The 27,396-nt window shown below is 56.2% G+C and overlaps 2 protein-coding genes across 5 annotated transcripts; one reads left to right on the top strand and one right to left on the bottom strand.

The window, feature by feature from the left end:
- The first annotated feature begins 471 nt into the window (after window positions 1–471).
- HSD3B7 (hydroxy-delta-5-steroid dehydrogenase, 3 beta- and steroid delta-isomerase 7) lies at window positions 472–4,288 on the top strand. 4 transcript variants are annotated; one of them, XM_003930057.4, is made up of 7 exons: window positions 472–561; window positions 746–1,086; window positions 1,305–1,460; window positions 1,679–1,787; window positions 1,862–1,961; window positions 2,097–2,259; window positions 3,011–4,288. In XM_003930057.4, the coding sequence occupies exons 2-7, from the start codon at window positions 921–923 to the stop codon at window positions 3,424–3,426; spliced, it is 1,110 nt and encodes a 369-aa protein (XP_003930106.1). In that variant the 5' UTR covers window positions 472–561; window positions 746–920; the 3' UTR covers window positions 3,427–4,288. The 4 variants fall into 4 exon arrangements, with proteins under 4 accessions (XP_003930106.1, XP_074238141.1, XP_010338964.1 ...); XM_010340662.3 differs by having other exon boundaries at window positions 485–561; window positions 840–1,086; XM_074382040.1 differs by lacking the exon at window positions 2,097–2,259 and having other exon boundaries at window positions 3,011–3,167.
- Window positions 4,289–4,391: 103 nt separating this feature from the next.
- Window positions 4,392–27,024, bottom strand: STX1B (syntaxin 1B). The gene is made up of 10 exons (XM_003930054.4): window positions 26,733–27,024; window positions 17,385–17,459; window positions 16,827–16,926; window positions 16,661–16,735; window positions 13,194–13,267; window positions 12,662–12,770; window positions 12,417–12,490; window positions 8,453–8,590; window positions 8,236–8,346; window positions 4,392–8,009 (listed from the first exon to the last, which is right to left on the bottom strand). The coding sequence occupies exons 1-10, from the start codon at window positions 26,760–26,762 to the stop codon at window positions 7,929–7,931; spliced, it is 867 nt and encodes a 288-aa protein (XP_003930103.1). The 5' UTR covers window positions 26,763–27,024; the 3' UTR covers window positions 4,392–7,928.
- Window positions 27,025–27,396: the final 372 nt, after the last annotated feature.

Here is a 27,396-nt window from a genome sequence, read left to right on the forward strand (position 1 = left end):
AGCAAGGGGGGTGGAGGTGGAGGGCATGAAGGGTTGGGCAAGACGATGAGAGGGAAAAGTGGGCGCCTGAAGTGTGGGGTGGGCAGAGGGGCCTTCAGGCAAGAGCCCAGACCTGCAGAGGCCCCAGGACTGTAGTTGGACCTGACAGGAATCCCTTACCAGTGCCTGCAGGCAGTGCCAAGGTCAGGCCTCCCCTTCCCAGAACCACAGCTGCAGCTGGGCCTCTGGCCTCCTGGGAAGCCCAGCAGGAGGGAAGGCCTGAGGTCACACTGTGGGATGAGGTCACCTGCCGGCTCCACCCATAGCCTTGGACCCCCGCAGCCCACTCTGCAAGTTTCAGCTTCATCCCCCCAAGTTCTCTGCTGGACCCGGATGCCAGTGGAGCACAGAGTAGCCGCCAGGGGGCGCCTTGGGGCAAGAGTGGCGGGGGGTGGGTGGTTGGGCGGGTCTCCGTTCCTGGAATAGCCAGGAGGGAGAAGGAGGAGCCAGCGGAAGGGGACGGTGTGTGGGCTGGCTAGCTCTGGACAAAAGAAGAGGGCCACCCTGGGACAGCAGCTGCAGGTAGGTAGAGGCGCTACCAGTGCCCAGGTGGCCCTTACCTCCATCTGACCCTTCCCACTTTCCTATACCATTCCCTCCACCTCCCTCAAGTGCCGGCCTCCCCACCCCTTTTCTGCCCTCATCTCTCTCCCGAAACCCTGACCCCTTCCTGCACCCTAAGTCCGTCTCTCTCTCTGTAACTCAGCCGTCGGCGGGGCAGAGTGCAGGTGGCCTGGCTGCTGTAGCTCCCAGGAGCTGCTCTGCCCTCCCCCAAACCTCCAGCCTCGTTCCTGCTCCAGGGCACCTCCAGTAGTTAACAGGTGGCTGTAGCAGACGGAAGTCGGACCCTGGGTGAGCCAAAGTCTCTTTCCGAGCTGGGCATGGCCGACTCTGCACAGGCCCAGAAGCTGGTGTACCTGGTCACCGGGGGCTGCGGCTTCCTGGGGGAGCACGTGGTGCGAATGTTGCTGCAGCGGGAGCCCCGTCTCGGGGAGCTGCGCGTCTTTGACCTACACCTGGGTCCCTGGCTGGAGGAGCTGAAGACAGGTTCTCATTGGGAGAGCTTGTGGCGGGGCGGGTGTGGACGCTTCCCCATCCCTTCCCAAGCTGGGATCCCCACCCCTGCAGTGGAACAGATGATGCTCGTTTCTGCCCACATGGATGGGATGAGTGAATCACACTTGGGAACATGACTCCAGGGTAGAAGCTGAACCCAGACTGTGGCCCCCACTCTGACATGGCCTGTGTTCTCTATCCTTGGCCAGGGCCTGTGAGGGTGACTGCCATCCAGGGGGACGTGACCCAGGCCCACGAGGTGGCAGCAGCTGTGGCCGGAGCCCACGTGGTCATCCACACAGCTGGGCTGGTGGATGTGTTTGGCAGGGCCAGTCCAAAGACCATCCATGAGGTCAACGTGCAGGGTGAGGAGCCCTAGATGCTCCTGGCCATCTTGTCTGTTTGTTCCCCACCCCATCTTTGCCCTTGACCTCCTGTGACTACCCTGGGACAAGTGTCCTATTGACAGCCCTGCCCCTCCCCGCATCGCTGACCTGTTGTGGTTTCCCTGGACCTGGGGTGGGGAGGAGGAAGATGCAGAGAGGGAGGAAGCTGCAGTCTGGATATGCCCCTCCTCTACCAGGCACCCGGAACGTGATTGAGGCTTGTGTGCAGAATGGAACACGGTTCCTGGTCTACACCAGCAGCATGGAAGTTGTGGGGCCTAACACCAAAGGCCACCCCTTCTACAGGTGAGTGGCAGGCCCTCCTGTCCTCTTAAGGGCCCATTTCCCTCAGCATTGAGTCTTCCCTCTCCTCCCACCAGGGGCAACGAGGACACCCCATACGAAGCAGTGCACAGGCACCCCTATCCTTGCAGCAAGGCCCTGGCCGAGTGGCTGGTCCTGGAGGCCAATGGGAGGAAGGTGAGCCCAGAAAATGGAGGTGCAGAGATGGGGTTCCTGGCCTGTGCACCCCCTTACCCCGACACCGCTAGGAGGCTAGAGCCGAGAGCCAACTGTTGGGTCCCGGATCTCAGCAGTGCCTGCTTTTGCCACCAGGTCTGTGGGGGGCTGCCCCTGGTGACGTGTGCCCTTCGTCCCACGGGCATCTACGGTGAAGGCCATCAGATAATGAGGGACTTCTACCGCCAGGGCCTGCGCCTGGGGGGTCGGCTTTTCCGGGCCATCCCGGCCTCTGTGGAGCATGGCCGGGTCTATGTAGGTGAGGACTGGGCTAGGCAGGGGGAGGCTGAGAATATGGCAGGAGGACCTGCTCTGGATGGGGGCGGGACCCACATGGCCCTGAGAGAGAAATGTGGACTCTGGTTAGAAAAATATGGTCTATGAATGGGCCACGGTAGACTGGGATTATGTGGGCACAGCCTGCAGAGAACACAGGATCTGGGCAAGTTGGGACATCAAAAAGTGTCAAAGTCTACAGAGAAGATTGCAGCTATGGGAGCAGCCACGCCCCAGGAGAGGAGAGAGAGGGACAGTGTCTACATAGCACTAAAAGGGCTGGGTTCAGTGGCTTACACCTATAATCCCAGCACTTTGGGAGGCTGAGGCGGGAGGACGGCCTGAGCCCAGGAATTGGAGGCTGCAGTGAGCTATGACTGCACCACTGCACTCCAGCCTGGGCGACAGAGAGAGACCCTGTCTCTAAAACTATTTATTGAAAGGGAATAGCTTCTTCCCAGGTAATGAGGTCACCTCCCACTCCGTCCTGCAGCCCCCAAGCCCCTCAGGGCCCACCCTGCAGTCCTGGCTTCCCCATCCTCTCCCCAGGTTCTTTGCAGATGCAGGCTGGCCCAGGAGAGCAAGTGGCTACCAGGGCAGAGGAGAAGGCAGCCTTTCCCAGGCTGCTGTGAGAATGTGGGAGGCAACTGGGCCCAAAGCGGGGGTGGCCCAGGAGAGCAGCCTCGACACGGTGTGGCATTGGCGCGTGTCCATGTCTCTTCCTCCACCGGCAGGAAATGTGGCCTGGATGCACGTGCTGGCGGCCCGGGAACTGGAGCAGCGGGCGGCACTGATGGGCGGCCAAGTGTACTTCTGCTATGACGGATCGCCCTACAAGAGCTATGAGGACTTCAACATGGAGTTCCTGGGCCCCTGCGGACTGCGGCTGGTGGGCGCCCGCCCGCTGGTGCCCTACTGGCTGCTGGTGTTCCTGGCCGCTCTCAATGTCCTGCTGCAGTGGCTGCTGCGGCCGCTGCTGCTCTATGCACCCCTGCTGAACCCCTACACGCTGGCTGTGGCCAATACCACCTTCACTGTCAGCACTGACAAGGCTCAGCGCCATTTCGGCTATGAGCCCCTGTTCTCATGGGAGGACAGCCGGACCCGCACCATTCTCTGGGTACAGGCCACGGGGGGTTCAGCCCAGTGACGCAGGGCTGTGGCCTGGAGGCCCATTGCAGCACATCCACCCAGGTCCTGAGCCCTCACACAAGGCTGAATTTCAGAGTGGAGGGAGGGCTCTAGGACTCAGAGCCCTTCACGTTTTTTTCTTTTTTTTTCAGACCAGGTCTGCCTCAGCCTCCTGAACAGCTGGGACACAGATGCACACTACCACACCTGGCTTTTTTTTTTTTTTTTTTTTTTTGAGACAGGGTCTCACTGTATTGCCCAGGCTAGTCTTGAACTCTTGGGCTCAAGTGATCCTTTCATCTGGGCCTCCCAAAGTGCTGGAACTACAGGTGTGAACCCCTGCGCCTGGCCCAAGCCCTCATTTTCAATCCCGGAGCCATGAGTCTGTGTTGCGTCCTGACGCCTTTAAGTTCTAGGGCCGTCAGGACACAAGGGCAGGGTTTGGGGACAGGAGTGTCCATCCTCCATCCTCTCCAGGGCCAATGGCTGCTTGGCCAGGGTCTGGTGCCCTGGCGACCTGCCCTGGCTCACTTCTGGCTTTGTGAGCAGGAAGAGAGCAGAGGCTCCCCTCCTGACATCCACGGGCGACCTTCAGGCCTAGGTGCAGAGTGCAGAGGCGGCTCTGGTTCCTCCGGGCACCTAACCTCCCTCTTTGGGAGGTGATGTTTCCATTGCTTTTCCAAGGCCTCACCTTCGCCGTCTGTCTGAATTCCCCTTTGGAGTGCTGCGGCCTCCCTCCGCTTTCACTTCCCACCTCTCTACCCAAGTTCCTTCCCGGCAGGTCGCCAGCCCTGTGGCTGGGGATGCCCCCGAGCATCTACAGTGAAGGCCATGGATGTTATACCTGGCTGAGCCCGGATTAAAAGCCTCGTCCATGCCCATGTCCATCTGTCTGTCCAGCTGTCCTTCCCGCCCCCACCCCGTGTCCGCCTCCCCACGGCGCCCATCCCGCATGGGGACAGAAGGAAGTAAGCACACAGCACGCCCGCTGTTGGATTGGTTGCTATTTCTCCCGTCCCACAGGGCCCTGCCTGGCCCGGGGTGGGGTGGGGGGCTCTGGGGACAGGACATGCAGGGCCGAAAGGGGGGCAGGATTTTCCTGTGTTTTATCCATTTGCAACTTGGTCACCAATAGAGAGAAATGGGACTCTGAGGGCTAACAGGAGAGGGCAGCCTGGCTCTGGGCCCCCAGCCAGGCCCCAGGAGTCCTGTCCCCTCTGGGGAGGGGAGGGAGAGAGCTCTAGAAACCAACGGAGAAACAGAGAAGGGGGCAAGGGCTCATGTCAGCAAACACGGCTACATCACGTGACACGCCAGCGACACAGAAACACACGCCAACGCACACGGCTGCACAGCGGGCAGGGGCGGGTGGGGGAAGGGAGCTGGGGGCCACCCATCTTGTCCTCTGCGGGGCGGGCTGGGGGGGGCAGGGTGAATGCATAGAACACATCATGTGTACACGCTCAGGGCGTGGCAAGAGCGTGCATCGACCCACGGGCACATGGGATGGACACGCAGTGTGCTTTGTGAGGGGCAGGAACAGGGAGGAGGGGGAGGAGGAGCATTGAGCCCTGGCCAGGCCCGGGACCACCCGCAGGGCAGACGTGGGGCACACGTGGGGCACACGTGGGCTTGATGGTTGTAGGCGCCTGGGCAGGCAGCACACATTTGTCCGAGAACATGCAAAAGACACCATCCCTAGATAACACGCCAGGACGCACACAGACGGCAGCTGACAAGCAGACACATCATAGGATGTGGGGGACACGTAGAAAAGTTGGGGCACAGCAGACCCTCGGGGATCCCCTGGTCCACCTGAGGCCCAGAGATAGGCAGCCATGGGCCCAATGCCACTCCAGGAAGTGCGAGCGGCGCCCCAGCCATACCACACCCTTTTCCCGTGGCTCCAAGGCTGTGGGACTTCCGGAAACACCTGGGCTGAACAGGGGTCCCGTCGGGACGGCCAGAAGAGGGAACTGGGGGCTGGGGCCTGCTCTGATGTCTCCCAAGCAGCCCGAGATGGGATCAGGAGGGCCGCAGCCAGACATGGGGCAGACTTTCTGTCCTGCAGAGGGGCATTCTGGGAAGGGACAGGCAGGCCCCCAACTCAGGACAGCCCACCTGGGGTTCCACATGTGGCCACACTGGCACACACACAGGACAGGATAGAGCTCAGCTGTCTGAGCAGGGGTAGAGGCGGAGGGGTACTATGTTCTGGGAGGTCACATCTGTATGGCCACACGCGCACACAATGCACACACAAAATGCACACACGCACACACGCACATGTCACATGGCCTGGGACCATGGGGTCTGCACAAACACACTGAGTCCCTCACCTGTGCACACGTAAGCCCCTTGCCAGGGCAGGGCACATCTGTGTCCTTGTGCGTTCACTCTCCATGCTCCTGGGCCATGGACCACAAGCCTCTAACCTTGTCCTTTTTCCTGAGCTCCACCTACCTGCCACGAACCCACAAACTGCACCTGTGCTGGCTACACAGCAGGGGAAGCGCTGGCCCCTTCCTCACACGGAAACCGGGCCTGTGTACCCCTCAGTTGCACCCTGGTGTGGGGAGCAGCCCGAAGGTTCAGCAGGAGAAGCATTGGGGATGGGTCTCGGGACCCAGCCCACCCTGAGTGGCCACTGCCACACTGGCCACTCCAGTACATCTGAAATAAACAGTTCCCCAAACCTGAGTTCCCTGAGGCAGAGCCCAGAGCATCCGATGGGGCAGTGGGAACACACAGTCCTCTCCAAGGTCTGAGGCGGGTGTGTGAGGCAGGGGCCATGCCCTGATCTTTGATTTGTGCAGGGAAGTCCTTGGCATCTTGCCCTGTCAGTAACAGTTCTACAAGCAGCCCTTCCCTATCAGGAGGCATTCATGTGGTCCCCATGCTGATGCCAGCATGCATGGTGTGTGCCTGGTGCGGCCCCTGCCTGGGCCACCTCAGCCTTGCCATGTGTGAGCACACCGAGGGGTACCAGCTTCCAGGGGCTTGGGGCTATGCTGGGCAGAGGCAGAGAGAAAAATGAGGATCTGGGCGAGAGCACACAGGGCCCTGGGGCTGGGCAGGCAGGAAGCTCTGGCTGCACAACGATGTGGCCATGCGTGGTCACATGGGTACTGGGCAGTGCCTCTGGGGAGAGGGGCGGGGCAAGGACAACTGGAGAGACAAACCCGCATGGGGCCACATCCTTAGAAACGCCTGCGCACACACGTGTGTATGTATGTCTTAATACACAGGGCAGAAACACACCATGTAGGCTGGGTGTGGGGGCTCACACCTGTAATCCCAGCACTTTGGGAGGCCAAGGTGGGCAGATCACCTGAGGTCAGGAGTTCGAGCCCAGCCTGGCCAACATGTCAAAACCCCATCTCTACTAAATATACAAAAATTAGCCAGGCATGGTGGTGGGCACCTGTAATCCCAGCTACTTGGGAGGCTGAGGCAGGAGAATCGCTTAAACCCAGGAGGCACAGGTTACAGTGAGCTGAGATCGTGCCACTGCACTCCAGCCTGGGTGACAGAGCCAGACTCCATCTCAAAACAAAAACAAAAACGAAAAACACACCATGTAGACAGCCCCTAACACACACACACACACACACACACACACACACACACATGCGCCACACACACAGAGCCGCATTCTAGGTAGTAAGAAATACACATTTCTATGCCCACCCAAAACAGGTGTCCAATCCACAGCGTGGAGGGCTCAGTCTGAGAAGACCTACCAACACTTCAGGCACATCCTTCTCTCTCTCTCTCTCTCTCTCTCTCACACACACACACACACACACACATACACACACACACCCTCCCAGGACACGCAGCAGCCCCTGGGGTAATGAAGATGTGGGGTGTCTGCCATGGCCTGCGTGTACCTGGGCCTCCCTGGATCCTCTGAGAATGTGAGCGTGAGTACACACGCACCACCTGCTTGGTGTGTAGCAGACACGAAGGGCTCGGGTATCAGTGGCTTTGTTGCTGTTGCATTAGGTTCAAATACTCAAACAAAATTCCACACACACAAATGGTGTGTCCACAGATCTGTGGTCTCATGCGCGCGCACACACCGTTCACGGAGGACAGAGGGGACGTGGTGGGCTGCTGTGTTACACCTGGCTGCAGTCTACACAACAGCCCCGGTGAAGGGGGAAGCTCAGACCACACACATACCCAAGGTGGGGGCGGGGGGTGCTCTGGTGCATCACACACATCACACGTACACGCACGCTGGGGTGTCCACACATCTCGAGCATGTGCCGGCGGCATGCATGTTGGTGTGCATGTGTAATCACGCCTGCTGCAATCTACGTGCGGGGGCGGGGTGTCCGTGGCTGGGTGAGGTCCAGGGACACCAGGGTCTGCCATGAAGGTGGAGGAGGGATGGGGCTGCCTGGGTCTGTTTTGGGGGTGAGCCTGGAGCAGGGGATGGAGTGAAAGGAGTGGTGGGGGGTATTGCTCCCAATGTGGTGGGGGAGGGGTCTGGGAGAGAGAAAGTGGGGGGGCCTACAAGCCCAGCGTCCCCCCAATGGATGACGCCAAGACCACCCCCAGCACCACACAGCAAATGATGATCATGATTTTCTTCTGCAGCAGAAAGAGGAGTGAGACAGGGAGACAGTGGGAGAGACCAACAGACGGACAGATGCAGGGACAAACGGGGCAGAGGGTGACAGGGAGAAGAGGGAGAGAAAACAGAAACAGGAAGAGGTCAGAGCCAGAGATAAGGCCTCCCGCCCGCTGCCATCACTCACCTCAGCCCAGGCTCAGCCTCGGGCTCCCCGCCTACCCCCAGGCCGCCTGCCCCGCTCACCCTCCGGGCCTTGCTCTGATATTTCACTGCTTTCTTGGTGTCAGACACGGCTCGCTCCACGTAGTCCACGGAATGTTCCACGTTGTACTCGATGCGGTCAATCATCTCTCCCTGCAGACCGAGGAGACATGTACAGGGCGGGGTGGGGGCTGGGCTGGAAGAGGTGACCTTGGCCCCGGGGAGGCTCCCAGGGTGGCATGGGTGGCAGAGCTGGTACCTGGCTCTCCACGAGCATGGCCATGTCCACAAACATGTCGTGCAGCTCTCGGATGCTGGTCTCCAGCTTGATGATCTCATTGTGCCTCGTCTCGATCTCGTTCAACGCCTGCTTTGTCATCTGTGAGTCCATTTTGATCTAGGGCGAAGAAGGGGAGAGCCACGATCACCCTTCACTCCCATGAGCGCCTCCACTGCAGCAAGTGGCCAGGGTCAAATCTGGTGTTATTTACTAGCTGAAACCTTAGGCACATTATTTACCTGCTCTTAGCCTCAGTTTCCCCACCTAGTAAACATGGATCATAACAGTGCCCATCTCACAGGGTAGTTGTGAAGACTGAGTGAGTTAATATGTACATATCAGCCAGGACTGATGGCTCACGCCTGTAATCCCAGCACTTTGGGAGGCCAAGGTGGGCCAATCACCTGAGGTCAGGAGTTCAAGACCAACCTGGCCCACATGGTGAAACCAAGTCTCTACTAAAAATACAAAAATTAGCTGGCGTCGTGGTAGGCACCTGGAATCCCAGCTACTCAGGAGGCTGAAGTAGGAGAATTGCTTGAACTTGGGAGGCAGAGGTTGTAGTGAGCTGAGATCGCACCACAGCATTCCAGTCTGGGTGACAAGAGTGAAATTCCATCTCAAAAAAAAAAAAAAAAAAAAAAAAGAGTCAGTGGGTAGAGGCCTGTAAGCCCAGCACTCTGGGAGTCCAAGACAGGAGGATCGCTTGAGCCCAAGAGTTTGAGGCCAGCCTGGGCAACAGAGCGAGACCTTGTCTCTACCAAAAAAACCCCCAAAAATACAGAAATTAGCTGGGCATGGTGGTGCCTGTGGTCCCAGGTACTCAGGAGGCTGAGGCAGGAGGATTGCCTGAGCCCAGGAGGTCGAGGCTACAGTGAGCTATGATTGCTTTACTGCACTCCAGCGTGGGGGCCACAGAGTAAGACCATGCCTCAAAAAAAAAAAAAAAAAAAAAAAGCAAGCCAGTGGGGAAGAGACTTCCACCCACAGTCAGATATGCCTCTTCTCCACAAACACCTAGGCTGAGGCAGGTGACTCACTTCCCAAATTACTCACTGTTCTTACCACATCAAACCACTCCTCTGCTCTACAGCCTGCCATGGCTCCCCACTACCCAAGGCTCCACACCTTCCAGTCAGCAGTCAAGGCCCAGACTCCCTCTACCCTCATCTCCTCCTCATCCTATAAGCCAAAATCATCTAATGGCTGTTTGGACAGTGTTCAGTCTCCCAGTCTGTTTTTTTTTTTTTTGGTTTTTGTTCTTTGTTGAGACTGGGTCTCACTCTGTCGCCTAGGCTGGAGTACAGTGGTGCAATCATAGCTCACTGCAGCCTTGACCTTCTGGGCTCAGGCAATCCTCCCATCTCAGCCTCCCAAGGAGCTGTGACCACAGGTACACACCACTATGCCTGGCTAATTAAAGCATGTGATTTCACCATAGAACTGATTCGCCTACATTAAAAGAAATTGTTTTTTAAATTAAAAAAAACTTTTTTGGGGCCAGGCACAGTGGCTCATACCTGTAATCCCAGCACTTTGGGAGGGTGAGGCGGGCGGATCATGAGGTCAGGAGATCGAGACCAGCCTGACTAACATGGTGAAAACCCATCTCTACTAAAAATACAAAAAAATTAGCTGGGTGTAGTGGTACACGCCTGTAGTCCCAGCTACTTGGGAGGCTGAGGCAGGAGAATTGCTTGAACCCAGGAGGTGGAGATTATAGTGAGCTGAGATCGCACCACTGCACTAAAGCCTGGGCGACAGAATGAGACTCTATCTCAAACAACAACAACAACAAACTTTTTTTTGTAGAGATGGGGTTTCACTTTGCTGCCCAGGCTGGTCTTGAACTCCTGGGCTCAAGCGATTCACCTGCCTTGGCCTCCCAAAGTACTGGGATTGCAGGTGTGAGCCACCATGCCGGGCTGCTCAATGCATTTTAAGAAAGATCAGTTCTCCAAATAACAGTGAGCTGAAAACTGTTAAGACAGTCATAGCACATACTTTAAACCTAGTCTAGAACCCTTAACCAGAGTCATTTTGCTACCAGAAGCAGAAATGAAGACTGGAGTGGGCAGGCCGGGGCAAAGGTCCACTGAGAGAAACAAGAACTAGGTTCGGGGAAAGCCCATCCTTTCTTTTTTTAAGAGACGGATTCTTGCTCTGTTGCCCAGGCTGGAGTGCAGTGGCAGGATCTTGGCTTACTGCAACCTCCGCCTCCCAAGTTCAAGTGATCTTCGTACCTCAGCCCCCCTAGCAGCTGGGATTACAGGCATGCGCCACCATGCCAGGCTAATTTTTGTATTTTTAGTAGAAACGGGTTTTCTACATGTTGGCTAGGCTGGTCTTGAACTCCTGACCTCAGGTGATCCACCCACATTGGCCTCCAAAAATGCTGGGATTACAGCCCTGAGCTTAAAAGGACAAGGGCAGCGCGGGGTCAGGGGTGAGGGGACCTAAGCAAAACTCAACTTGTTTAAAAAAAAAAAAAAAAAAAAAGCCGGGGGCGGTGGCTCAAGCCTGTAATCCCAGCACTTTGGGAGGCCGAGGCGGGTGGATCACGAGGTCAAGAGATCGAGACCATCCTGGTCAACATGGTGAAACCCCGTCTCTACTAAAAATACAAAAAATTAGCTGGGCATGGTGGCGCGTGCCTGTAATCCCAGCTACTCAGGAGGCTGAGGCAGGAGAATTGCTTGAACCCAGGAGGTGGAGGTTGCGGTGAGCCGAGATCGTGCCATTGCACTCCAGCCTGGGTAACAAAAGTGAAACTCCGTCTCAAAAAAAAAAACTCTTTAGCCAGGAGTGGTGGTGGGCACCTGTAATGCCAGCTACTCGGGAGGCTGAGGCAGGAGAATCACTTGAACCTGTGAGGTGGTGGTTGCAGTGAGCCGAGATCGCAACACTGCACTCCACCCTGGGGCATAAGAGCGAGACTTCATCTCAAACAAAAAACTGAAAACAAACAAACAAACAAATCTTCCAAATATAGGCAAATTAGGCTAAGTTTCATGATTCACATCTGTAATCCCAGCACTATAGGAGGCTGAGGCAGGTAGATCGCTTGAGCCCTGGAGTTCGAGACCAGCCTGGGCAACAGAGGAAGACCCCCCACCCCCACCCCCGCCATCTCTACGAAAATAGTTTTTTCAGGCGAGGCTCGGCAGCTCATGGTTGTAATCCCAGCACTTTGGGAGGCCAAGGTGGGTGGATCATCTGAGGTCAGGAGTTCAAGACCAGACTAGTCAACATGGTGAAAACCCATCGCTACTAAAAATACAAAAATTAGTTTGGTGGTTGCGCGCCTGTAATCCCAGCTACCTGGGAGGCCGAGGCAGGAGAATTGCTTGAACCCAGGAAGTGGAGGCTGCAGTGAACTGAAATTGCACCATTGCACTCCAGCCTGGGCAACAAGAGCAAAATTCCATCTTACAAAACAAAAACAAAAACATTTTTAAAATTAAAAACAAATATATATAAAAATATATATAAATGTAGGCAAATCCGTTCTCTGGTGACACGACCTGCTTCAACAGCAGACTATGTGGTGCATCCTATGGCTCAAGAGTTCTGACTCTGAAATTAAGACAGATTTCAAGTCCTGGCTCTGCCCCTTGCTCTGAGATCTTGCCAAGTGATTTCATCTCTCTGGGCCAGTATTCCTCTTCTGTGAAATGGGGTTCCCTCGAAGGGGTGTGTGAGGATTAAATGAGTTGGTGGGTGAATGTGATGATGGAAAGTGCTTAGAACAGTGCCTGGCACACGACTCCGCCATCTGATGGGGGTGCCTTCCTGCTTCACTCCCATGGAATTCCCCAGTTGCAGGCTCAGGCTTCCTGTTGCTCATTTTTCCAGGGTGGCTTTGGGACCTTAGTTCAACCTGAACTTAGGGAGGGGAGGCAAAACCTTTCCAGAAACACAGCCCGCCCCACCCGCGGCTCACGTCGTCTGTGAAGATGGCCAGCTTTCCGCTCTCCAGCATGTCTTCCAGTTCTTCATTGGTCGTGGTCCTTCCAGCTGCGGAAAGAAAGGACTCCCTGCTCAGGGGCTGGGGTGATGGAGCAGGGACCCGGAGCCCACCGTCCCACCCTGCCTTAGGCCAGGCGCCTCCTCCAGAGAGGAAAGGCCCGCAAGGACTTGGGCAGCCCCGGGGGGAGTTTGGGGTCCTGGGGTGGGGGACACACGCACTGATCTCCAGTTGCCGCTGAATTCGGTCCTTGCAGCGGTCCCGGTACTTGGACTGGGTCGCGTTATATTCAGTCATTACCTCCACGAACTTCCGGGACAGTGTGGAGTGCTAGGGTGGGGGTGGGAGCACAGACGGATCAGGGAGGGAGTCAGGGAGCAGAGACCGAGGTGGGAGAGGAGGCAGTGCATGGGCAGAATGCGTAGGACGCGCTGAATTAGTTTAACGGTCCGTTCTTCAGCTTGGGGTGCGATCCCAAACCCTGACAGGTTCAGGGTCCCCTACGAGCCGGGTACACACTTCTTATGCCAGCACTAGGAAGAGACACAGCTCTGGCGCTAAGACGCAGCTCGGCCCCGCCCTCCACGAGCCCTGCCCCTCCCCGCCCCTCCCCGCCCCTCCCCGCCCCCGTCCTCCATGACCACGCCCCCGTCCTCCATGACCACGCCCCCGCCGGTGCAGTGGGGGCCCTGGCCGGCCCGCCCACCTCCAGCCTGGTCCCAGCCCGGCCCCCGCTGGGCTGCTGCCTCCTACCTGGGTCTTGCGGATGCGCAGGTCCGCGGAGGAACGGTTCAGCCCCTCCTCTTGTTCAATGCTTTGCTCGATCGCTGCGGAAGAGAGGGCGCGGTGACGGGCGGGAGGACCGGGGCACATGGGGTGGGGGTCCGGGACGTACAAAGGGTCAACACCCCGCGGCAGCGCCGGGCCCCGGGAGAAACGTCATGCCCTGGGCGAGTGCGGGCAGCGGTGCCCCAGGGTGGGGTTAGGAGCCAGGAGACAGACAGACAGACATTTGAGGATTCCGAAGGCCAGCAGAAGAGGATACTGAGGGTCAGACGGTCACCGGACAGAAGGGAGCTATTTGTTATAGTCGCAGAACTGAGTCTTGGAAAGTCCCACCAGTGGTAACTCCTGTCCAACCCCATGAGGGGGTGCCAGCCCAGCCCACGGAGGGGCCCTGAATGTGGGGTGCTCCCCACTTCCTACAGCCTCTGGACAAGGGGCAAGAACGCAACCTGCGTTTTTTCTAGTGGAAGGCAGGCATCTCTAGGTGGGTCGGGTTCTCGTGGCCCCTCTTTCCCTGGGGAATTCAAGGGCAAACATATGAATATTCCAGGGGAGAAAGCAGCCCTCCCCCTGCTCTGCAAGGTGATCCCCGATCTGGGAATTCCTACTTCTGAAGGATGTTCTGGAAAAGTGCACAGATTAACTGAGATTCCTGCTTCTGGATCACGCACTCTTGACACTATCATTCCGATTTTCTAAAAAAGAGATTGTGGGAAAATCTACCTCGGTGAGATCAGAAAATGCAGCAGGGATGAATCACCGGCCTCTCAGACCTCGCGGCCTCCGGGCCGCTCCTGAGAGCCTCACTCCTCCTCTGTTCTGCTGGCAATGGGGGAGGTACTGGCCGGATGGCAACCCGAGGCTCCCCCGACTGAGTGACAGCTCTGGCCCAGCAACATGCGGCCCAGGGATACCAGACTCTGCTGGCCCAGACTGGGACCCGACTGTCAGCCTTGGGGCTGGGGCCAAGTCTGGAGGGAGGAGGTCTCTTACAGGATCTCACTGACTTTTTACAATATTCCTGGGAGTTCGGTGATATCAGCTCATGTTTTAGACTAGAAACTGAGGTTCCAGTGGGTGAAACCACTCACTCAAGGTCACACTCAAAGCCTGAGCTCCTGCCACCAGCTGGAAGAAGAGGAAGAGAATCTTCTCTCCTTTCCTGGTGGTCTCAAAGGTTAGTTTTTCTAAACCACAGCCACTTTTTCCAACTGCTTTCTCCATTTATTCCTGAACCCCTCACCCACAGAGCCCTCCCTATGGTCTTATAGAGAGCATTCAAGGTCAAGGCTTGAGGGGCCTAGAGAAACCATTGAGCCCAGGGGATTTTAAACTGCCAGCAGGAACCTTGTTTCTGAGAAGGAATTTCAGGGGCTGTTACAGAGAATGAAGGGAGGCCTCCAGCTCCAGCTCAGATAGAACAACCTGACTTTTATGTTTTATATATTGAGATTCTTTGTATGACTTTGAAAAAAAAGATTCTGATGCTCCCCACCCCCTAAAAAACAAGCTAATTTTGACATTGCTTTCATTTGTCTTACTGTACTGATAAGGAAGCTGAGGGTAGGGGACTTGTCCAGGGTGAGCTGATGGTTAGAGGCCGGATTCGCACATAATGTGCTCCCAAATGCAGACAGTTCCATCCAGCAAACTCTCCTGAGTACAAAGGGCTTGTTTTCACAGATCTGAATCAGAGGCTCACATATGGCCTCCCCTTGAGTCCAGAGGGCATGGAGTTACTACTCTCCTCTCCCTGGGCCAAGGTCAGTGCTCTGGGGGACAGGCAGCTGATACAGCTCCTCTTCCCCAAAGCCTAGCAATGTGCCTCGGACATTGGAGGTGCTCGGCATACATTTTCCAATACTGACTTACCAGGGGCACGCAAAACAGCATGCCAGTAACACTGCTATTTTTCCCTGGTATGAGCAGACAAGGAGGTTCCCAACCCACGGTGCTTTGGGGAAAGGTGGTTATTACCAGCACCCAAGTCCTAAAATTACAGTGAATAAATGAACATTTGGCAAGTCCCTCTTGAAAGCTTGCCAGCCCCTGATGTCAGCCACACAAGTCCAATCCGTCCTGAGCCAAGGATACTGATTCAGAGGCATTTGCTGGGCCCACCCACTGGGTGCTCTGTGCTATGCCAGGGGCCTGCTCAGGAGAAATAAGGACTTAATGAAACTGAAGCCACTTGGAAGACCACCTTTTTCTGGTGAGCCCTCATGCTGGTAGAAGCAGCAGGGCTCAGATGCAGTTTACACAAACACTCTCATCTCCCTCATTTCCTATCATATATCTTTCTCCAAAGAATTGGAGCAAAGGAGAAAGCTGGGGTTTTGTGCTTTCTCACTGTTTAATAATCTGGCTCCTGGAACTTTGTAGAAATTCCTTGGAGAAAGTCCTATTTTGCCCAATGGATGGCAGAGGTTTGTTTTTTCTTTACTTTTCTCTTTTTTTTTTTTTGAGGAGTCTCGCTCTCTCGCCCAGGCTGGAGTACAGTGGCAGGATCTCAACTCACTGCAATCTCCACCTCCCAGGTTCAAGTGATTCTCCTGCCTCAGCCTCCCAAGTGGCTGGGATTATAGGCACCCACCACCATGCTTGGCTAATTTTTGTATTTTTAGTAGATAGGAATTTTTTAGATAGGAATCTTACCTACCTAATATTTTTTAGATAGAAATCTTACCATTTTGGTCAGGCTGATTTCGAACTCCTGACCTTAGGTGATCTGCCTTTCTTGGTCTCTCCCAAAGTGCTGGGATTACAGGATGAGCCACCAAGCTCGGCCTTTTTTTTTTTTTTTTTTTTTTTGACATGGAGTTTCGCTCTTGTTACCCAGGCTGGAGTGCAATGGCGCGATCTCGGCTCACCGCAACCTCCGCCTCCTGGGTTCAGGCAATTCTCCTGCCTCAGCCTCCTGAGTAGCTGGGATTACAGGCACGTGCCACCATGCCCAGCTAATTTTTTTGTATTTTTAGTAGAGACGGGGTTTCACCATGTTGACCAGGATGGTCTCGATCTCTTGACCTCGTGATCCACCCGCCTCAGCCTCCCAAAGTGCTGGGATTACAGGCTTGAGCCACCGCGCCCGGCCTTTTTTTTTTTTTTTTTTAGACAGGGTCTCGATCTGTAACCCAGGCTGGAGTGCTGTTGCATGATCTTGGCTTACTGCAGCCTCTACCCCCGGACTCAAGTGATTCTCATACCTCAGTGCCCTAAGTAGCTGGAACCAAGGCACGCACTATCACGCCCAGCTAATTTTTGTATTTTTTGTAGAGACAGAATTTTGCCATGTTGCCCTGGCTGGTCTTGAACTCCTGGGATCGAGCAATTGGCCTGGCCTTGGCCTCCCAAAGTGCTGGGATTATAGGCCTGAGCCACCGTGGTCCGCTTACAGTTCTGTTCCTTCCTGGTTGAGGGGTTGTACTCCTCACCTTTCAATTTGGACCGAACCTTGTTGGCCGTCTTCTTGATGTCTGCAGTGAGGTCCTCCAGCTCCTGTTTGGTCTCTGAGGGGAGGGCAAGGGCAGGTGAGAGGTGTAGCTGGGAGCCACAGGCCCCTTCTCCTCCCACCCCACAGCCACTAGCAGCCACACTCACTCTCATCTGGGTTGGGGGCAGCCAGGATGGCGCTGTGCTGTTTTTTCACCTGCTCCACATCCTCCGACAGTTTCTCAATGCAGCCCCGGATCTCTTCCACCTGGAGCAGAAAATCGGCTATATCCAGCCAAGTTGTCAGGCCAAACAAGGGGTTCCAGGGGAACCAGCCAGGGTTCAAGGGAATGGCCCAGCCCCAGAAGGGCTGATAAAAGGCCAGGGAGGGTGCAGGGGCAGAGAAGTGGGGAACAGGGAAAAGGAAGTTGTTGGTGGCTAGGGGCTGGGGCTAGGGCTAGGGCTGGGGCTGGGGCTGGGGCTCAGGCTGGGCTCTGGGGCTGGGGCTGGGGCTCAGGCTGGGCTCTGGGGCTGGGGCTGGGGCTCAGGCTGGGGGCTGGGGCTGGGAGCTGGGGCTCAGGCTGGGCGCTGGGGCTGGGGCTGGGGCTGGGGCTGGCATTGGGGCTAGAGGCTGGGGCTGGGCGCTGGGGCTGGACTCTGGGACTGGGTGCCAGGGCTGTGTGCTGGAGTTGGACGCTGGGGTTGGGGGCCTTGGAGGCCCATTACCTGTTCAAAGAACTCATCCATAAAGTGGTCCCGATCCACGTGGACCACCTCCTCTTCATCATCACTGTCTTTCGCCTGGGGGCAAAGGAAGGCTGAGTCTGCGAGCAGCCCCTATCTGGGTTCCCAAGGTGGGCTCTCCAAGTCTCCCACCCTCTCCCTGCCACACATACACTGGTGCTCCCAGCTCTAGACTCAGAGAAGGGTCCTGGGAAGGGTCCCATACAGGGGAGATGGCAAAGGCACCAAAAGTATCTGTCAGCCCAAAGGATTCCTTAGAGGAAATTGGAAGAGACCCTCTCTCGGGGCGGATGTGGCCTTGTGGGTGCAGAGTCAGCCTTGACCACCCAGTAGGGATGATTTCAATATTTCAGCAACCGGCTGAACGTTAGGTTTGCAGTAACTGACCCTGGGCTCTGTGAAGGGTCCTGGACCAGAGTCCCTGGAGCCTGGACCTCCCTGCTGCCCCTGTTCTCCTGCCCGTATCTCATTTTACTCCCTTTCTCTTCCCCTCCTGCTGCACCCAGCCAGACACGTCGCCTATGCAAGGTCGCTTCACTGCCAGCAGCAGGCGCCAAGTTGAGCAAACAGTGAGGGCTGGATAAGAGACACAGGCAGCACCCCGACCTCCCTCATGTCCTGCGCCCCCCTCTTCCCACCCACTCCCCTCCCAGCCGGCTCTCCCTTGAGGTGGATTCACTTGCTTTCATCCAGCCCCTTCCAACTTCACACCCACCTACTCTCGCTGGCTTGGGTTTCCCAGTTGCAACCTGCAGCTGCTCAACCCTCCATCCGCAGGGCTCACAGACACAAAAGGATCTACCCACCCACAGCACCACTGCCACCGACAGACTCGAGACACAGACAGAAGAGCTGACACCCAAGGCACGCGAGAATAGGCCCCCTGACACCCACACGGAGATGCATGGATGCTGGCATTCACCCGCACGCAGACTCACAGCTGAGCCGCACTGACACGTGTGGACACACTGGCGTTCAGCCGCACCCCCAGGGACATTTGGGAGGGCTCACTGGGCTTGTTCTTTCAGCTTCTCCAAGCCTCACGTCTGCACACATGCTTGGAGCTGGGCAGGCAGAGAGGCCGTAGGGAAGCGCCCTGTGCTACACACGCCCTAGGCCTTCCCTGCTTGGGACAGAGGTCTGAAGGCAAAATCTCAACGCATCAAGTGTAGTGACATCTGGAGCCCCAGCCAGCCCCAGTGGAAATGTATACAGAGTTCATTCTGATTTCCAGAAAGAACCAGCTGAGCTCAGACAGAATCCAACCCCCAGAGCCTGGGTGAAATCAAGGCAGGATCCAAGCAGCATCCACCTGGTAGTCAGTTGGAATCCAAAAAGGAGAGCTCGCCAGGGCCCAGCGGAAGGCAGACAGGGCCTAACAGAAACCAGACAGGCTCAGACAGAACGAGCCGAGGCTCACACAGATCCCAGACAGAGCCCAGACAGCTCAGATCGAACCTAGACAGAGCCAGATGGGACCTAGGTGCAGTCCCCACAGCCACAACTCAGGATCAGCAGTGCCCAACAGGCTCAGGAAAAGCCCGCACGGCCGGGGCTTCCAGCTCCTGAAGCCACCCCAGCCTCCTGCCCAAGCCTGGCTCAAATGGAACTCCAGGGATTCTCCACACAGACGCTGGGCCCCCACTGTGTTGGAAAATGTGCTCAGCACTTGTGTTGAATTTCCAGACAATCCCAAACATCTGCCTGGAAAGGGGGTTCCCTCCGTCTTGGCTCACAGCTGCCCCCAGAAGGGAGGGTGGTGCAGGTGGCATAAGTTGGGGACCCTGGGAGGCTCTGGGATGCTGGGCTCACCTCTGAGGACCCACTGGTCTTCCATGATGCTCTTCACCTTCTCTGTCCTCACAAACCAGCTGTGCCACAAGGCCTCCTTCCCTTAGAGCCAAAAGCTTCCCTTTGCCCTTTCTCTCCCTTCAACCGCTCACTCAGCTGCCAGCCTCATGCAGGTCATGAGGCCTTTCCCTGGCCCGGGTGCCTGACGACCTTCCTGTTCTCTGTCTCTCTTCCCTCCCATGCTAACATTAGGAAGTCCTTCCTAAAGTCTAATTTCAATCTCTCTTGTTCTTGGAGCCAACTCCCTGAGGCACCTCTCTGGAGCACCCTGGGCTACCTATTTGCTTGCCCTCAAGAGGCGAAGAAAGATAGAAGGCCCAAGAGGGATTGCTTTTGGTATAATAATTACAAAGAGAGCTGGGCGCCAATAATCCTCTGCCATTTACAAACACTTTTACGTCCATAATCCCTTTTGATCCTCAGCACCACAGCCCTGCGAGAAAAGCTGCGCAAACATCATTGTCCCCATTTCACAGATGAGGGAACAGGAGGCCAGAGGGGAAAAAGGAGAGTGACTTGCCCAAGGACACCAGGCCACAGAGGACCGGAAAACCATAGGCATCCAGCCCCACAAAGACCCCTGTGAGGCTCCAGACTGGGTCACCTGCCCTACTGGCTCTCCACTCTCAGTTACTCTCCCTCACAGGTACTCTCCGCTCCCAGGTACTCTCCCTCTCAGGTACTCTCCCTCTCAGGTACTCTCCGCTCCTAGTTACTCTCCCTCTCAGGTACTCTCCCTCCCAGGTACTCTTCACTCCCAAGTACTCTCCCTCTCAGGTACTCTCCCTCTCAGGTACTCTCCCCTCCCAGGTACTCTCCCTCTCAGGTACTCTCCACTCCCAGGTACGCTCCCTCTCAGGTACTCTCCACTCCCAGGTACTCTCCCTCTCAGGTACTCTCCACTCCCAGGTACTCTCCGCTCCCAGGTACTCTCCACTCCCAGGTACTCTCCCCTCCCAGTTACTCTCCCTCTCAGGTACTCTCCACTCCCAGGTACTCTCCCTCTCAGGTACTCTCCGCTCCCAGGTCCTCTCCCTCTCAGGTACTCTCTGCTCCCTGGTACTCTCCCTCTCAGGTACTCTCCTGTCCCAGTAACTCTCCCTCTTAGGTGAGCTCCTGCTAAGTTCTGATCTGGGTAAGGCTCTGTGCTGGACAACCTAGCAAAATATGATCACTTGATAGTATTTTTTGCAGAAGTCTTACATTCTTACTATTTCATTTAATCTTCGTTAGAACTCTGTAAGGACCATTGGCCAACATAATTATAATTATGCAAACATTTAGAGGGTGTTTTACAATGTGGTGGGCTCTATTCTATGTGTTCCATGTATATCTACCCATTTCATTCTTACAGCAGCCCCTCAGAGGTATTACTGTAACCCCCTTTTATAGATGAGGAAACTGAGGTATAGAGCTAAATAACTCAGGCCAGTTGTGGTGGCTTATGCCTGTAATCCCAGCACTTTGGGAGGCTCTGGTGGGAGGATTGCTTGAACCCAGGAGTTCAAGACCAGCCTGGGCAACATAGCAAGACCATGTCCGTACAAAAAATACAAAAATTAGCTGGGCATGGTGGTGCGCATATGTAGTCCCAGCTACTTGGGAGGCTGAGGCAGGAGGATCCCTGGAGCTCAGGAGGCTGACAGCCTGCAGTGAGTCATGATGGCACCTCTGCACTACAGCCTGGGTGACAGAGCGAGACACTTGTCTCTTAAAAAAAAAAAAAAAAAGAGCTTGTGGGGTCAGCAGCTGGAAGACTGTATGGTTCTACCCCTGAGCCTCCGTCTCTGCGCTTGCTGAATGGGAACAATGCCTACTCTTGGCCACTCCCATATTGTAGACAAGAAAACAGGCTCAGAGTGGTTGCCTGGCCTGTCTAAGGCTTCACAGCAAATGAGGCCAGAGGTGGGACCTGAACCGGGGACTGTCTGGTACTAAATGTCACATTCTCTCCTTTCTGCCCTGCTGACAGATGGCAGTCCTTCCTGGTCCCAAAGAGCCCGCTCTGTCATGTCCTCAGGATCGCTGAACTCCTGCCGCCAGGATGGAAATCAGCAGGAGGGGCCCAGGGCTGCAGGCAGAGCCTGGACAGGAGGCCAGGCCTCCCAGCCTCCGTCTGACGTGCTGTGTGACCCTAGGCAAACCTTGGCTCCTGTCTGGATCCCAGTTCCCTTGTCACTGAAATGAACAGGCTGGTTCAAGTGCTAACCCTGCTCTGAGGGGCCCTTCCTGCTCTGAGGGGTGCATATCTAGTAATGAGCACAGCCTCTGTTCCTGGAAGAAGTTAGGCCAGCCAAAAAGAAAGCAGGCTGTGGGCAAACCAGACTACCTAAGAAAAGGTGATCAAATGCGTCCCAGTCCACTTTATGGTGGCCTCAGGTTACAGATGAATGAGTCAAGCCTCAGTTTCCTCATGTGCAAAATGAGGAGGATAACAGTTTACAAACATCTAACACATATGTGCTGATGACCATGAATTGGGCCCTGTTACAAGCACCTTGTGTTTCTTTCTTCCTTTCTTTTTTTTTTTTTTTTTTTTTTTTTTGGAGAGACGAGGGTCTCACTACGTTGCCCAGGCTGGTCTCCAACTCCTGGGGTCAAGAGATCCTCCCTCCTTGACCTCCCAAAGGGGTGACGGGCATGAGCCACCGCATCCAACCTGCATTTCTTCTTTAATCCTCACGACCACCCCATGAGGTCACATTCTTATTCTCACTGGACAGATGGGGAGACGGAGGCGCAGAGGGATTGGATAACATGCCCAAGATCACACAGCTGACGGGGTGACTGGAACCCTGGCACTCTGCTCTACATACAGCACACGGCTCCTTGAGCACTTGAGAGAGATTGAATGAGAGAGTGCAGTGCCCCTGAGCCCCTTCCAGAACCACCTGGCGGCTTCGCACATCAGATCCAAGCCTCCAGCTGCAGCCTGACCCCCTCGGAGGCCCCCCAAGTCTAGGTCTTCCACACCGGGGCCACCACGGGCGGCGTGTGTGTGTCCATGTGGAGTGATGACAAGGACAGATCCTCAGATACAGAAACGGAAGGAGGAGAGTGACAGTGAGAGCCAGTAAGTCAGTGACCAGAGAGACAGATGGTAAGACGGTGACAAAAACACAGAGGCGGCAAGTGACTGGAATTGGGTGACAGAAAAGTCAGAGAGAGAGTGTGTGCGTGTGCGTGTGTGTGTGTGTAAACACACGCATGCCCAAGCACTGACACACACGGGCTCCCCATGCTCCTCAGGGGTGCAAGCATCATCGTTCGATCAGAGGCAGCAGCCTCCCCCGGTGCGCCTTCCCCCACCCTCCGCTTCAGTCCATCTGTCTCCCTGGCCGGGGCCTCTCCTCCCTCTCCTCCCTCCCTCCCTCCCTCTGTCCAGCCCGGCCCTCTCACCTAGACCTCTCTCCTTCATCTTTCCTGCCCCAACCCCTGCCTCTTCCTCATCCTCCCTCTGTCTCACGGAGTTGTCATTCATCTAACAGATACATCTGATTTGTGCCAGGTGCTCTTCTGGGTGCTGCTGGCGATGCGGTGGTGAAGAAGACAGGCAAGAAGGGCCTGGCTCCAGGGAGGGGGCATTCCAGTGGGAGAGGCAGGCAATGGTAGGCAAACAAGACACTTCAGATTGTGCTGAATGGCAGGAGGGAGATAAGCAGAAACATGGGATCGAGAGACATGGGGATCGGGTAAGGCGTTCTACAGGACGATCAGCAGGGCCTTTCTGGGGAGGTGACATCTGAGCTGGGCCCTATGGGAGCCAACTGTGGCACAATGCTGGGGAGAGAGAATTCAGGGCGGAAAGAACAGCATGCTGGGCAGAGGGAACAGCATGTGCGAAGGTCCTCGGACAGAGGTAAACTTGTGTGCTTGGATGGCAGAAAGAAGCCCAGTGCTGGCCGGGCATGGTGGCTCATGCCTGGAATCCCAGCGCTTGGGGAGAGTGAGGTGGGAGGATCGTTTGAGGACAGGAATTCAAGATCAGCCTGGTCAACATAGACCCTGTCTCTACAAAAATAAAAAACAATTAGCCAGGCATGGTGGTGCGCGTCTGTAATCCCAGCTACTCGAGAGGCTGAAGCGGGAGGATCCCTGGAGCCCAGGAGGTCGAAGCTGCAGTAGGCTGTAATTACACCGCTACACTCCAGCCTGGGCAACAGAGGAAGACCACATCTCTAAAAACATTTTTTTTTTTTTTAATATTAAAAAAGGCAGGCCAGAGCAGCTGGAGGATACGGATCCATCACTCAGGATTCGCTGGTCTCGGCCTCCTGTGATTTCAGGGCTGTATTTCCAAAGCACCTACTGCGCCTGCCCCTTACCTGAGGGCCCTCGGGGCTTGGGACGGTCCTCAGCACCTTCATCCTGTCCAGCCTCAGATTCAAGCTCTCGCACTGCAGGCCCCTCCTTCCTCCCAGGCTGCCTCCCTACTTCTCCCGCCCGACTCCACAGCTGCCTCTCAGACCTCAGCCCTCCCTGTGCCCCTCCTGTCTTCTCCCCTAAACTACCTTCCTCTGCACCTCACTTGCCCCCCTCTTTCCTCTTGAGCCCCACTCTGGCCTGATTCCTTGGACCTTGGGACACCATTTCAGCTGATTACCTCCTTATTGCAGCCTCATCCAGCCCACTGCCAACCAGAGGAGCCTGGTGAACTGGACGCAGAAAATCCTAGTTGAAGCTCAGCTCGACCATTAGGAGCTATCTGACCTTGGCCAAGTCAGGTTCTTTTCCCCTCTAGTCCTCTATGTACTCCAAAATAAAATAGGGGCAACGTCCTGCCCATCTCAGGGGGCTTGTGTGATGTTGAAGAGAAATAAACAAGCTATCTGTTGGATAACAGACACAGCATTGCTGGGCACCAGGGCCCCTCCTAGGCACTTGATGCATCTTAACTACCTTCAATCCTCAGGATAACCCTGTGAAACAGGTACTCTTACTTCTCCCAATTCGCACATGAAGCAATTGAGGACCAGAGAGGTTAAATAACTTGCCCAAGGTCACACAGGAAGTGGCAAAATTAGAATTTGGACCTAGACAGTCTGGCTCCCGAAACCACTGTGTGACAAACGGACTTGAGAATCCCTTGGGAATGCCAAGGTACTGCTGGAAAGACAATCAGCCCCCTAGGTTAACGTCCCCTCCCACCACCGCCCTGCCTCACCCCTCCTAGTGTCTCAGAGACCCCGTTTCCAGGTCCCCCACACCCTTCCTGGTGTCTCCTGCATCCCAGCCTCCTCGCTGTCGACTATAGCAGGGAGACCCTTACCTTACCTGAATCTCAGCTTTTCCCACCCCACCCGCCCCCTCTTAAATCTCCAGTTTCCCTGAGCTGTGACTAATACCGAAGCCACCATATCCACTCAGCCCCTTCACCCTCCACACCACCTCCTGCAGCCCCAGCCGACAGGATTCCTCACCTCTGAGCACCGGCCCCTGACTCATTCATGAGGCTTCCCCCTCTCCTGCCTCCCCCTCTATTACCACTTAGCCTTTTCCCTCCCTCTTTCTCCAATCATACCCCAATTCTACACCACCTGATCCCAACCCACTTCCATCCCCCTGGGTTTTGGAGTCATGGAATAGTCTTGGTATCAGGGGAGCTGGATTCAAGTCCGGATCCCTCACTTGTTAGCTGTGTGACCTTGGGCAAGTTATTCAACCACTCCTGGCCTCAGTTTCCCCAACTCTAAAATGAGAGAGCCTCTCTATCCACTTGCCAGGAGGTCGGTGGGGCTCTAATGAGATCACAGACGAAAGCTTGCTCTGCAAATTGCAAACTGCACTGTGAGGAGGGGAATTGACAACACCGATGCTGAAGCTGGCCTGCCTGGGTTTGAATCCTGCCTTTACCAGCTGCGTGACTTTGGTTTAATTACTTAACCTCTCTGAGCTCAATGTCTTTGTCTATAAAATGAGAGAACATATATCTATATGTCTAAAAAGATATTTATATATCTATAAAATGAGACAAACAACCTCATAGGATTGCTGTGAGGATCAAAATGAGTGAAAATGCATAAAACACTTGGAACAATGTTTATTATTACAGTCATTTTACTCATGCCTGAGTGTATATTCAGTAAAAATGTAATAAAGAAAGAAACCTTCAAAATTCCCTCCCTCAGCTGCCAGCTCCTCCTTGCTTCCCACTTGGCAACCTGTCTGTCCCCAGAGACAGCGGTCACTTGCCTCCAAGTACCTTCTCCTCGTCTGTCCATAACCTGAGTCCCCAGCCCCAAACCCAGGGCAGAGCTCTTTACCCCCAGTGCTGAAACTTCTGTTTGAAAGGCCAGAAAAGCAGAGACCTGTGTCAACCTGGCAGACAGGAAACCCAGACTGCAGTCTGCCCCCCACCCACTTGCTTGGTGACCTTGGGCAAGTCTTTTCCCATGCCTGAATCTCAGTTTCCTCATCTGTCAAATGGGGTAATAACCCCTGGGGTAACAAGCGGCCGGGTCCCATAAAGGTGCAGTGCACTGGGCAGGCCTGGCCGGGCCATACCCTTATTAACACACCACCACCAGTCTAGCACGGAGCAGACTGTCGCGCTGCCTCCTCGGGCCCCAGGTCATTTCTTCAAACGCCCGGCGTCCTCCCTGCCCCAGAAACCATGCTCATCCAGCCCCACTCCCCAGATTCTCCAGGCAGCAACCTCCACTGCAGTCCCTCCCCTGTCCCCCTAAAACCAGGGACTGCCTGGCCAGACTCCTGGAGCCGGGCCTCTACAGGCCTGCAGACGTGGGGCCTGCACCAGCCCTTGACTGCCCGGGGTGCCCCAGTTCCCCCCAGCAGAGCGGGGTCTGTGGTACACAAGCCAGTTCCATGGCCCTCTCCTCCACATCCCCATCTCCCATCTCTGGGTCACCCTGTCTCAGGCCCTGGCCCTCTGGCTCTCTCCAGGGAAGCCACCTCTTCCCCTCCTGTCTTGGAGGGATGCCCGCTCCCTACACGGAGTGACACGCGCGTGTGCACACACACACACACACACACACACACACACACACTTCATTCACTGCCAGGTGCCGGCATCTCAGTCCCAACCTGTGTCCTTCCCCGTAGCATCCCCCGAATCTGGGTCCAGCTAGACTCTCAGCCTGGCCCAGTCACCGCCCCCATCCTTCTCTTTGGCAAACCTGCCCGGGGATGACAGTCCCCTCCGGTCCCTCCTGACATCCACTCTCCCCCATCCCCAGACCAGCCCCCGGGGCCCTCCTGGGAATGTGGGGTGTCCAAGGCCCCTGAGACCTCTCCTGCCCCCTTGTGTCTTAATGGCCTCCAGCCCCTTCCAGCCACTGTCCCCAAAATGCAGGTTCACTGGAGAGAGACATAAGGTGCCTGGAGATATTGGGGTGCCCCAGCTACCAACCTCCGATCTCATCCTTTGCCCCCACGTCCCAGCACCTCCCCCACTCCATCCCCACGCGCTCCCCCAATATTGGGGTCCCGCCCCCCCATTCTCCCCACCCCCAAGCTCACACTCCGCAGCTCCTGAGTCCGATCCTTCATCCTGCGACGGCTCCTCCTCCTCGTCCTCCTGCCTCTGCTGATGCTCCCGGTCTCCCGCCTTGGTGCTGGAGGCCGGGGTCTGGGGGCGCCGGGGGGCGCCGCGGCCGCTGCGGGGGGCCTGCGGGCAGGGGCGGGGCCGGGGGCGGCGGGCTGAGGGCCGGGCAGGGGCAGGGGCCTGGGCCGGGCTCGGCTCTGCCGGGCTGCGGTGGCGATGCGGCTGCGGCACAGGGTAGGATGGAGGGATGCGGGAGCCGAGCGCGGGGGAGGGGGGCGGAGGGAGGTGAGGAGGAAGCGAGGGCGGGGGGAGCGGGAGCGCGCAGGGAGCAGGGGACATGCGCAGCGCCCGGGCCGGGGGCGCCTGGGGGTTGTAGTCAGGGGCTGGGGGGACACCCGGGGAGGGGGCGGGAGAGGCCTGGAGGCGGGTGGGGGCGGGCAGAGCCAGAGGCGCAGGGATAGATGCGGAGAGCCGATCGGAGATGCTGGGGTAGCTGTGAGGAGGGGGTGGCCCGGCGGAAAGAAGGGATGAGGGAATGAATTCAGAGAATAACCTGGGAGCCGGGATGTGGATCCCTTTCCAAGAGACACGGATCGAGGCTGTGTTTTGTGTCTAGTGTCTGCATGAGCCTGCGCGCGA

Source organism: Saimiri boliviensis, chromosome 12 (genome assembly GCF_048565385.1).
Source record: "Saimiri boliviensis isolate mSaiBol1 chromosome 12, mSaiBol1.pri, whole genome shotgun sequence".
NCBI classification, from domain to species: domain Eukaryota; kingdom Metazoa; phylum Chordata; class Mammalia; order Primates; family Cebidae; genus Saimiri; species Saimiri boliviensis.

What these genes read in the sequence shown, in the direction of transcription:
- HSD3B7 (XM_003930057.4), top strand. Translation starts at nt 921, where the DNA reads ATGGCCGACTCTGCACAGGCCCAGAAGCTGGTGTACCTGGTCACCGGG. An exon ending in AAAGGCCACCCCTTCTACAG is followed by an intron (nt 1,788 to 1,861) that starts GTGAGTGGCAGG and finishes TCCTCCCACCAG; the next exon opens with GGGCAACGAGGACACCCCAT. An exon ending in GCATGGCCGGGTCTATGTAG is followed by an intron (nt 2,260 to 3,010) that starts GTGAGGACTGGG and finishes CTCCACCGGCAG; the next exon opens with GAAATGTGGCCTGGATGCAC.
- STX1B (XM_003930054.4), bottom strand. Translation starts at nt 26,762, where the DNA reads ATGAAGGATCGGACTCAGGAGCTGCGGAGT. An exon ending in GGACTCAGGAGCTGCGGAGT is followed by an intron (nt 17,460 to 26,732) that starts GTGAGCTTGGGG and finishes CTTTGCCCCCAG; the next exon opens with GCGAAAGACAGTGATGATGA. An exon ending in TGGCCATCTTCACAGACGAC is followed by an intron (nt 8,591 to 12,416) that starts GTGAGCCGCGGG and finishes TCTTCGCCCTAG; the next exon opens with ATCAAAATGGACTCACAGAT.